Source organism: Colletotrichum acutatum (assembly GCF_030867785.1).
Source record: "Colletotrichum acutatum strain CBS 112980 chromosome Unknown BDZ83scaffold_33, whole genome shotgun sequence".
Lineage (NCBI taxonomy): Eukaryota > Fungi > Ascomycota > Sordariomycetes > Glomerellales > Glomerellaceae > Colletotrichum > Colletotrichum acutatum.
Genome location: NW_026849027.1, coordinates 277409 through 287935, shown reverse-complemented (window position 1 = coordinate 287935; position 10527 = coordinate 277409). Strand labels below are relative to the sequence as shown.

Genomic DNA, 10527 nt, shown 5'->3' with positions numbered 1-10527 from the left:
GACGGGACGAAGCTGAGGTGGTGCGCGTATCCAGCTGGGAAGTCAATGCTTGATTCAGGCCAATCGTCTTGCAAAGATGTCGGACGTTAAACGTCCCGATACCTCTCAAGTGCCATGCATCTTGAACCTTCAGACTTTGGCGTAAAACTTTTTTAGATGACCAGAATTCGTCATTGCAAACATGACTTGCTGAGACTGCGCTTATTGATGAATTACAACATCTCAACTGGCAACTGAGGCTTCAACAGCGCCTGTCCCACATCCCGGCTCCAACATCTGTAGCGAGTGTCACATTGATTGCAGATTCGTGGAATTCGATGGGGGTCCCTGCTTTCGGGCTCTAGACCGGTTGGTTCGACGCGCCCCTGACTCAAAGAGATTAGTCGGTGGAGACGGGAGAGAATAAGGGGTGGTGCGCCTCAACTGGGCAGAAGATAGCAACTTCACCCGCATATCAACTCGGACTCTCACAACGCTCGTTGGTCGATGTCATGTTCCTGATTGACATGAAACGCTGTCATTAGAAAGATGTAGGCCTTGATCCCCACAAAATCCTTCTTGCTCAAGAACAAGCGCCTGATCGGTGCAACGGCCGACGCACTAAAGAAACCTAGACAGATGATGTTGGCCATTTCAAGTCATATCGACAGAGCCCGTTGATTCCGAATGGATCCAACCGAACAAAGCCCTGCAATATCCACTGAGCCGCGTTACCAGGCATGCCAGTCATTCCCAAAATGTGCTGTTCACCCGTTCGGACGGATGAGGGTCTACAAATGTCCTCCAATCAGTGAGGCCATGTTCTTCTTCTGTTGCGGTCGCCAAGACTGGATCTGGAAGATATATAACACATTACCTTGGCACCCTACTTGGCGTTTGTTCCCCCAGCCAGTCTCCGATTCTCACCACCACTCACTTTCTTGTTCGATTCACTACCGTCATTCTCTTTTCTCCACGCCAAGATGGCCAAGTTTTTCGCCCCTGCTGCGGCTCTGCTGAACGTCGTTCTGGTAGCGGCCTCTCCTCGTGGCCACCACGGATCTCACATTCGTTACACAAACACCATTCCTCGCGCAAGCAACGCCGTAAGTCAGCCCTATGCGATCCACGACTTGACCCATCCGATGCGCGCCAAGACCCGGCAATCTGACTGACCCGTTTCTCGCCCACTTTAGACCGGCTGCGTTGTCACCAAGTACGACGACATTGCGAACGCTGTCAAGACATGCACCGACATCACGCTCTCTAACATTGCTGCGCCCTCCAACGGTGCTATCGATCTCTCCAAGCTTCAGACGGGTACCAAGGTCACCTTCGACGGCACAACCGTACGTTTCTTTTTCCGGCTTGCGACTGGACGAAAAATTGGGTACTAACTCCGCGCTCAGACTTTTGCCGATACCGTCGATAGCAGCTTCGACCCCATCATCATCTCCGGAACCAACATTGTTGTTACTGGCGCTCCCGGACATGTGATCGAGGGCAATGGTGCTGCTTACTGGGACGGTCTTGGATCCAACGGTGGTGGCGACAAGTGAGTGGCTACCTCCTTAAGGCAAACGAAGAGTTCAAGCTAACCTGTGAAATTAGGCCTAACCACTTCGTTGTCGTCAAGAAGACCACCAACGCCAAGATCACCAACCTGAACATCAAGAACTGGCCCGTCCACTGCTTCTCTATGACCGGCAACCAGGGTCTCACCGTCTCCGGCCTTGTCCTCGACAACTCTGCCGGTGACGCGCCCAACTCCAAGAGCGGCAGCAAGGCCGCTGCGCACAACAGTGACGGCTTCGACATCTCCTCCAGCGACAACGTCCTGCTCGAGAACATCAAGGTCCACAACCAGGACGACTGCGTCGCCGTCACCAGTGGAACCAAGATCACTGTCAACAACCTCTACTGCTACGGAGGTCACGGCCTCAGCATCGGCTCCATCGGCGGTAAGAGCAACAACACCGTTGACGGTGTTGTCTTTTCCAACTCCCAGGTCGTCAAGAGCTCCAACGGCTGCCGTATCAAGTCCAACTCCGACACCACTGGCGAGGTCAGCAACGTCACGTACAAGAACATCACCCTCACCGATATCGACACCTACGGTATTGATGTCCAGCAGGACTACCTCAATGGTGGCCCGACTGGCTCACCCACCAACGGAGTCAAGATTTCTGGAATTCACTTCATCGATGTAACTGGAACTGCCACTAGCGACGCCTACAACTACTACATCCTCTGCGGTGACGGCAGCTGCTCTGACATCACCTTTGAGAACACCAAGATCACTGGAGGCGGCAAGACCAGCAGCTGCAACTTCCCCGCCAGCGGATGCCCGGCATAAACTAAGAGACCATTCTCTGTAGATATTCAAACAATGTGAATAAGGATACAACGCATATATTACGATCTCGTTTTCGCCGGCGGCTTCGGCAATCCGGCACGGGGCATGTGGGACTTCCGGCGCCGGGTGGGTCCTGGAACAGCTTAGCTAATGGAATCTTCTATTTTTCATCTCTCACCATGAGGTTGCCGGCTCAGTGAAGAGTGAACTGGCACGTCTGCTAATTTGTGATAAACGAGTAACACTTTTTGATACTTCGATACGCTTCCACAGGTACTTAACCTCGTTGTAGCTTTTATTGTGTCTGTCGTGTCTTTTGGCAGAGCCGATGTGTTCCGCTCGTTTCGGGGCTTGACCAGCGCCCTTTGTGGCGCCTTGGCAGACCCCTCAGCCTGCATTTAAGCAGCAATGACCCCAAGACCTCCAAGCCCGCACTACCATCCCTCCAATGACGATTGCAGCGAAATAAAATGGACTCTGAGATTACACGAAATCAGCCCCCGAGCAACGCACCACGTCGACAAGCGCTCAATGTGAGCATTGACATCAGGAAAGGTTGGGCGTTGCTAACAATCTCACAAGGTCTGCGCCCCGTGTCGTGAGAGAAAGACGAAATGTGATGAAGCCAAGCCTTTTTGCGGGCGATGTAGAAGGTTGGGGCTGCAATGTGCATATATCGAAACCGTCACATCAAAGTAATGCAGAACGCTTGCCTTAGTGAAGTGTTTCCGTCGACTGACTTTCGCAAAGGAAGAATCTGTCTGTCACAGAATTGAATGACACACTGAAGCGGATGGAAGCTAAGCTGGACGCTCTCGTGAAGAATGCTCACGACTCTCGATTCACATCAGATGGCCAGTCACGCCCACAGAACCATCACAACACGTCAGTCGAGAACCCTGACCCGATGGAAGCGGTCAGCCCAATGAGTGTATTCTCGCCTTCCAAGCTAGGGTCGGTTCAGATCCGCCAAGAACTCGCCATCCCGGAAAAGCACTACACGGCACCACAGCATCTTCTCTCCTGGCCTTGTTCTCCCCTCACTTTGACGGAGCTTGATCTACGATACCCAGTCGCGTTGGAGATCCAGCGACCCAAGATACGCAGAACGAGAGCACCCCCACGATGTCTTGCTGGTACTTCTTCGCGAGATGATGGTTGGCTGTCCAACCTGTCGCTGGCGCAGTTGCGTGACCTAGCCGACGCTTACTTTAGCCACTTCCACCCGCAATACCTTGTGTTAGACGAAGACCGGTTCTATAGCCATCATCTCAATCAAGCTCTAAGGGTAGGATTTGCTAGCAGCCTTGATAGCTGTCTAGTAGCACTCGTCCTCTCCCTTGGCTCTGTAGCTGCTTGTCAGACTGGCAAAACAGAATGGGCCCAGTCCGATTCCGCGGATGCCATACTAGAGCACGAGGCTGGCCTCGGTCTCTTCACCATTGCGTGTGATATGTTCCGAGATGTTGAGGAAACCGACTGGGTGAGCATCCAGTGTCTTTTGCTCATGGCGTAAGTACAGCTTGGATCTCTGTAGGGAGGCAGGTCGGACGCTAATTTTGCTCAACAGCCTTTACAACTCGTCGGTCTTGAGGATCCATGACTCCTGGCGTTTCATTCACAAAGCATGCTCTCTGATTATGATCTTACTGCCGCTGTATGTCCGGTGATTTGTAGATTGTCAGCGAGGATGCGAGATTCGCTGACAGGTTGGCATCAGGCAGGGGAAACTAGAAGCCCACCACTGCCAGCTATACTGGATTGCTTATCTGCAAGAAAGGTATCGAGACTTTCAATCCTTGCCCATGAATGCCTGCGTGCTAATTGACTGACAGCCAAATCCTTGTCGAGTACGACTTCCCGCCCAGCGGCCTGAGCAGTCTCGAAAGTGCAGTACCTTTGCCGCTACTCCCCGACTCTGGCGCAGACTCTCAGGGCAAAGACACCCAGTTCTACTTCTTGGCACTTGTTGCTATGAGGAGGCTCTTGAACCGGATACACTTCCACTTGTACAACAAAGGTAAAAGAGCCATCATAGTCTGCGCGAGAAGCGTCGCGAATGCTGATTCAACTGTAGAAAGAGTTCAGTCCCCATCTCACTCCATCTTGGGTGAACTGAGCCGCCAAATCGAGGAGTGGAAAGCGTGTCTACCAGTGGCGCTCCAATTCGAAACATTCCCGCTTGTTGAAGAAGTCGGACTCCTTTCCTCACGTTCAGTCAGACCAATGCGACAAAGGTTGAGAGGACACCTCAAGGCGCGCTATTGTGCAGCAAAGACGATACTCTACCGCTCTCACGTGCATCGATGTCTACATGCCTCAGCAATTTCCGCTCTTTCCGACGATGACATCCTAGGCGCCAAGGTAGCGGTTTCCTCTGCCATCATTGGGGTCTGGCATGGTGGGATTTTCCAGGAGCCATTCGGGCTCCTTCTCTTCCCCATCAACTCATGGAGAACGTGAGCAAGCAGTCCATTCCTCTTGACAACCTATGATGAACTGGCTGATACGCTTCATAGTCTTTTCGGAATCGAAATCCAGATCAGTTTCATTCTGCGTAACGAAGAGCTAGCCGCAATCCTGCTGCCGGAGGGCTGGGAAATCACTCATCAGGCCCGAGAAATAGCAGCCGCCGCGGCGTCTCAGTTTTCGCCCACCATTGCCAGGGACTGCGAGATTCTTCGCATGCTGTCTTGACCAAGGTAGACACACGAATTATCCACAGCAGAGATGACCGTAGCAAACGTGACATGAGTTCCAATAACTACGGTTTGTCCGACGCGTGACCTCAACTCAATGAACCCACTGAAAAGCATTCGCCGACCGGAATCCCGCCCCCAGCCCTTCCTCCCTAGAATCCCTCGCTGCGCTCACCCTGAACTCCGCGTTGCCCTCCACCACCCACTTTTGAACGCTATCATCCCAGTACGATATGCTCACCTTGTCGAGCGTCGTCCGAGCGGTCACCGTCTCTCCAGGCCGCACAAGGACCTTATCCCAGCCCTTGAGCTCCTTGAGCGGGCGGCCCAGTCGAGGCTTCGACACAGGACTGACGTAGAATTGTACAATCTCTTTGCCTTCGCGTTTGCCCGTGTTCGTCACATCGACCTCGACTTCAATCCTTCCGGCCTCGTCTAGTACGTCGGTGCTCAGTCTTAGGTTGAAGTACTCAAACGTGGTGTAGGAAAGACCAACCCCGAATGGGAACAGTGGTTCGATCTTGCGATGGTCGTAGTACTTGTACCCGAGATAGACACCCTCTCCGTAGTGAACTACGTCGTTCTCACCGGGATAGTTGTCAAAAGATGGCGTATCCTCAATACGGCGCGGGAATGTGATTGGTAGCTTCCCACACGGGTTGGCCGCGCCGAGGAGGACGTCCGCCAGGCTGTTGCCCAGCTCTTGACCCTGGTACCAAGCTTGCACGACAGCCGAAACCTCGTCAATCCAAGGCATTGTGATCGGGCTGCCTGTTTGATTTACCACGATGATATTGGGGTTCGCTCTGGCCACGGCGGAGATCAGCTCGTTGGACCGGCCGGGCAAGTCCATGGACACCATGTCGCTTGTCTCCGTCTCCCAGTCCTGGTCCTTTCCTACAACGACGACAGCAACATCACTCGTCCTAGCAAGCTCGATGGCGTCCTGGAACATTGCGTCAAGGTCTCCAGGGTTCTCTAAGAACCCGATGCGGCCGCCATCTTGGACTTCCTCGCGCTCCAACATGCCCATGTAGGTCAAATCGTACGGCTTATGTTCACGGCTAATCGACTCAAGCACAAGCTCATATGATCGGCCAGCTTCGAGGGTGACGTCGACTCGCTCCTCGGGCGAGCCGTAGCTCATGAAGAGTGACGACTTGGGTGACCACCATCTCCGCTCGATATCAATGATGACCTTTCCGTCAAGGATAAGCTTGCCGGGGCCACAGCTCGAGAGGGATAGCTGATGAAGTCCACTCGTCTTTGGCGTGAGTATCGTCCTGGCACGGTAGGAATATCGCTCTCCGGTCGTCAGCTCAGGAGGGAGCCCATCGTAGCAAACCAGGTTCGAGCTCGGCCGGTGCTCCACCATGAACGGGTTGCCTTCGTGCTTCATGTTTCTCCAAAGTGATAGAACGAATCCAGGACTGTTGGTTTCCGGGTTCTGCATGACAGTAGAGTCCATGAGAGGGAGGTATCGATGGGTAAGGATTCCGGATTCAGTCGCAACCTTGGCTGTCGGAAACGCCTCAGAGAGCTCCCTTTGAAAAGATGCGAAAGGCGTGGTCCGGTAATGAGGCGCAAGGTTCGAGCTGCCGCCTCCCGTGGCCACCGATCTCGCAGCGTTGGGGCCGATGAAAGCGATCGTCTTGCCACCGAGATCTGTGAGGGGAAGAGTCGACTTGTCGTTCTTCAGGAGAACAATGCCTGCATTTTTCGTCAGTCAAATTCACTTTGCCATCTCACTTGACTGGGCACGAACCTTCTGCACCTGCACGGCGGAGAATCTTCCGATCCTCAGGGAGATCGACCGCCCGCTCCGGCTCTTCTTTCCAGTCTGGTATCTGGCTTTTGCCAGTCTTGTGTAGTAGCTCCAGGACTCTTGCCGCAGACGCATCAATGAAAGAGGTGTCAACCAGGCCTTTGCTATGTGCCTCGAGAAGGTGTTTGCCCCTCCGTCTCACTGGACCAGGCATTTCCAGATCCAATCTGATTCTCCATTAGTCATATCATCGCTAGGGTCAGTTGCGTTTCATTCAAGACTCACCCTGCTGTCAATGAAGGCACAATGCTATTCGTCCCAAACCAGTCACTCATCACCAAGCCGTCCCAGCCCCATTCGCCACGGAGGACGTCTCTGATGAGGTAGTGGTGTGCCGAACAGAAGTCGCCATTGATCCTATTGTAAGCTGTCATGATGGACCACGGGTTACTGTCGCGGACTGCAATCTGGAAGGGTTGAAGATGGATTTCGCGGAGGGCACGCTCGGGAATCTTCTCATCTATGAAGAAACGGCGGTTCTCCTGGTCGTTTGCGGCGTAGTGCTTGACGCAGGCTCCAATACCAGCAGCTTGGATTGTGTTGACGTACTCGGCAGCGAGCTTGCCCGTCAAGAAAGGATCCTCGCTGTAGGCCTCAAAGTTACGTCCGCCCAGCGGAGTACGAGGAATGCATACTATGCAGTTGTTAGGCTATGATCAGCATTTGAGGCTTCCACATGCAGTAGACAAGACCTTACCTGTCGGGCCAAGAAGAACATCTACCCTTTTGCTTTTGGCTTCGGCAATCAAGATCTGTGAGACGTTCTTGATGACTTGCTTATCCCACGTAGCAGCCAGCGACACCCTTTCATGTTTGTTAGTTATTCTTGAAGTAAGAGAGGAGTCGCTACGGTTACTCACCCAGATGGCAATGAGGCTGCGGTAACTCCGTCGACAAAGATACCACCGCGAACTCCGGTAGGGCCATCAGAGGTCTTGATTCGGGAGATGCCCAGCCTCGGGATGGGATTCGTCCGCCAGAGGTCTTCGCCTGTCAATAGCAACACCTTCTCCTCGAGAGTCATTTGTTTCAACTTTGCTTGAGAGAACGGTTTCGCGTCTCGGGGTCCTTGAGGCATATTGATGCGTGACGCATCATGGTCTCGGCCACGTTTCTCAGTGTCAAACATGTTGCTAGTGAGTGATGGGGTCAAGGTAGGAATAGAGCGTGGGAACTGAGGAAACTGAAGTTGGATATGATCTCTTTGCGTGCCTCCAAGAAATCACTGAGTTTAACGCACTCTCACCCAAGGTCGAGTAGGAACCCATTTATAAGCACCGAAGATTGACTTCCTTGTGGGTGTAAGCCAAGTTCCGGGTATGCCCAACGCAGGAGACTTAGGAACAACGCATGCTGGGCTGGGTTCTGTAATGCCCATCATCGGACTGAGTCCGTTTCTCCCCGGGAGGATTAGCTGCACAGAGCCAAGCAGCACTGGTGAAGCTCCCGGTGTGTCGGGATGGGTAATCATGCGGGACACACTCACGACCCCACCAAAGACGAGGGGCACGGAATCAGTCCGTCTCCCCCCGCGCCTACGTGACACCCTTGCCGTTTTGGGGAATAGCCTCGTCCCTTGAGAACAATGCCAAGACCTGGGGAACCCTCCCCCGCAGAGCCGATCCGGGGTCGGACTCGAACAGAACCAGATCATGGGGTCAGGTTCGACGCCATGTCGTATGTTACCGGGTAGAGCTTATCGAGCCTAGATTTCACTCGCTCGAGGAAATGTTCCTACTTGGATATATCTGTTGGTTGGCGACTATGTTAGATCATGGCTGTCATACAGCATAAATAGTCCTGCGAAGCCCGGGTGAAGAAGTCGTCCTTCTCATAGTCATCTTCATCTATACTGGCCTTTGAAAGTCCAACAAGATGGACTCCGAGTCTCTGCCCCCGCGGGCCCAGACCGTGGAAGAGATCCTAGCCTCAGACAACCGCTCCGCACTCTCCTCCCTCACACCATCCCTCATCCGCCTCTACAGCATCCTCGCCCCAGCCTGCCTCATCGTCTGCGCAACAAACGGCTACGACGGCTCCGTCCTGACAGGCCTCCAAGGCGTCGCCGCATGGAACCGCGAATTCGGAAGCCCCAAAGGCGCCCTCCTCGGCTTCACCAGCGCCGCGTACCCCCTCGGCGCGATCATCTCGACCCCCTTTTCCGCCTTCGTCTCGGACCGCTTCGGACGGAAATGGTCCATCCTCACGGGGAGCAGCATCATGATTATCGGTGTGCTGATCCAGTGCCTCAGCCACTCCATCGGGCAGTTCATCGGCGGCCGCATCGTCGTCGGCTTCGGCATCACCATGGCCCTCGCCGCGGCGCCAGTACTCATCTCGGAGCTCGCGCACCCAAGGCACCGCGTGTTATTCGGGTCGCTGTATAATACCAGCTTCTACCTCGGCGCCCTCACGGCGGGGTGGGTAACGTTTGGGAGCTACCGCATCGCCGGGTCGTGGGCCTGGCGGCTTCCTACAATGTTGCAAGCGCTCCCGGCGGTGATCCAGATGGTTTTTGTCTGGTTCCTGGACGAGTCGCCTCGGTGGCTTTGTTACAAGGACCGAGATGACGAAGCATTTAGCATTCTTGTGAAGCATCACGGGGGAGGAGACCCGTCTGATCCGCTGGTCGTTGCAGAATTTCACGAGATGAAGGTGGCGTTGCAGCTGGAGAAGCAGGTCAAGGATGTCGGACCAAAGCTCTTCTTCAAGACACCGGCCAACAGGAAGCGACTCTTGATTCTCCTTACTCTCGCCGTGTTTGGCCAGTGGAGTGGTAACGGTTTGGTGTCATACTACTTGACAAAGATTTTCACCAGCATCGGCATCACCAGCCAACGCGAACAGACCATGCTCAACGGAGTTATCAGCACCGTGAACTACGTCACGGCCCTGTTCGCGGCGGCGCTTTCAACCAGGATCGGCCGCCGGTGGATGTTTGTTGGAGGCGGCATTGCCATGTGGCTCACCTTTTCGTCGCTCACGGCCAGTATTGCAGTCTACAACACAAACGGAACCACTGCTGCCAGCCAGGCTGCGCTTGCCTTCATCTTTATCTTTTACGCCGCCTTCAATATCTGTCTTAACCCGCTCCTCTTCCTCTACCCAACGGAAATTCTTCCGTTCAGGCTCCGGGCCATGGGTCTTAGTATCCTCGTCTTTGCCAACAAGGCCGCGTCGTTCTTCAACCAGTTTGTCAACCCAATCGGTATGGACTCCCTGGGTTGGAAGTACTATCTGGTGTACGTGGTGTGGCTTGTGGTTGAAGTGGCTGTCTTTTACTTCTTGTACCCTGAGACCCGAGGCCACAGTCTAGAAAGGATGCAGGAAGTGTTCGGGGAGGAGGTGAAGGACGATGGGCTGGACGAGAAGGGCTCGGTCGTCAAGGATATGAGGGTGATAGAGCATAGGGAATGAATGAAGCGGTGGCGGCTCAAGACGAACGGGGATTCCTCATACCTACGTCCATATACCTGTGATGATGTGCCACATTGTAGTGATTACCTTAATAACAGATGATTCCACTTGGTTCCTCGTGATATGGTATAGCTCGTCTTAGCCAAGAATTGGCTCCTAGTCAACTGATAGGTAGAGAAGGTGATGAAAAGTATCGAGTGGTTGACTAGGTATGGTAGTTTTCGAGCAGCATCCGTTTCTTTGAGACATGG

The 10527-nt window shown here is 53.7% G+C and overlaps 4 protein-coding genes across 4 annotated transcripts; 3 read left to right on the top strand and 1 right to left on the bottom strand.

Moving 5' to 3' along the window:
* Nucleotides 1-962: 962 nt before the first annotated feature.
* On the top strand, nucleotides 963-2335 carry BDZ83DRAFT_650546 (family 28 glycosyl hydrolase; the record flags this gene model as incomplete). Its single annotated transcript, XM_060510385.1, has 4 exons — nucleotides 963-1085; nucleotides 1176-1328; nucleotides 1389-1534; nucleotides 1591-2335. 4 exons carry the CDS (start codon nucleotides 963-965, stop codon nucleotides 2333-2335), a joined length of 1167 nt encoding a protein of 388 aa, XP_060366431.1.
* Nucleotides 2336-2805: 470 nt separating this feature from the next.
* BDZ83DRAFT_574790 (uncharacterized protein) lies at nucleotides 2806-5032 on the top strand (the record flags this gene model as incomplete). Its single annotated transcript, XM_060504743.1, has 6 exons — nucleotides 2806-2868; nucleotides 2918-3030; nucleotides 3086-3847; nucleotides 4056-4115; nucleotides 4171-4794; nucleotides 4855-5032. The coding sequence occupies 6 exons, from the start codon at nucleotides 2806-2808 to the stop codon at nucleotides 5030-5032; spliced, it is 1800 nt and encodes a 599-aa protein (XP_060366430.1).
* A 96-nt stretch (nucleotides 5033-5128) lies between these two features.
* On the bottom strand, nucleotides 5129-7883 carry BDZ83DRAFT_574776 (glycoside hydrolase superfamily; the record flags this gene model as incomplete). The annotated part of the gene is made up of 5 exons (XM_060504742.1): nucleotides 5129-6744; nucleotides 6800-7026; nucleotides 7085-7493; nucleotides 7557-7663; nucleotides 7720-7883. 5 exons carry the CDS (start codon nucleotides 7881-7883, stop codon nucleotides 5129-5131), a joined length of 2523 nt encoding a protein of 840 aa, XP_060366429.1.
* Nucleotides 7884-8656: 773 nt separating this feature from the next.
* Nucleotides 8657-10423, top strand: BDZ83DRAFT_774711 (general substrate transporter). The gene is made up of 2 exons (XM_060515429.1): nucleotides 8657-9225; nucleotides 9298-10423. The coding sequence occupies exons 1-2, from the start codon at nucleotides 8735-8737 to the stop codon at nucleotides 10274-10276; spliced, it is 1470 nt and encodes a 489-aa protein (XP_060366428.1). The 5' UTR covers nucleotides 8657-8734; the 3' UTR covers nucleotides 10277-10423.
* The last annotated feature ends 104 nt before the right edge of the window (nucleotides 10424-10527 follow it).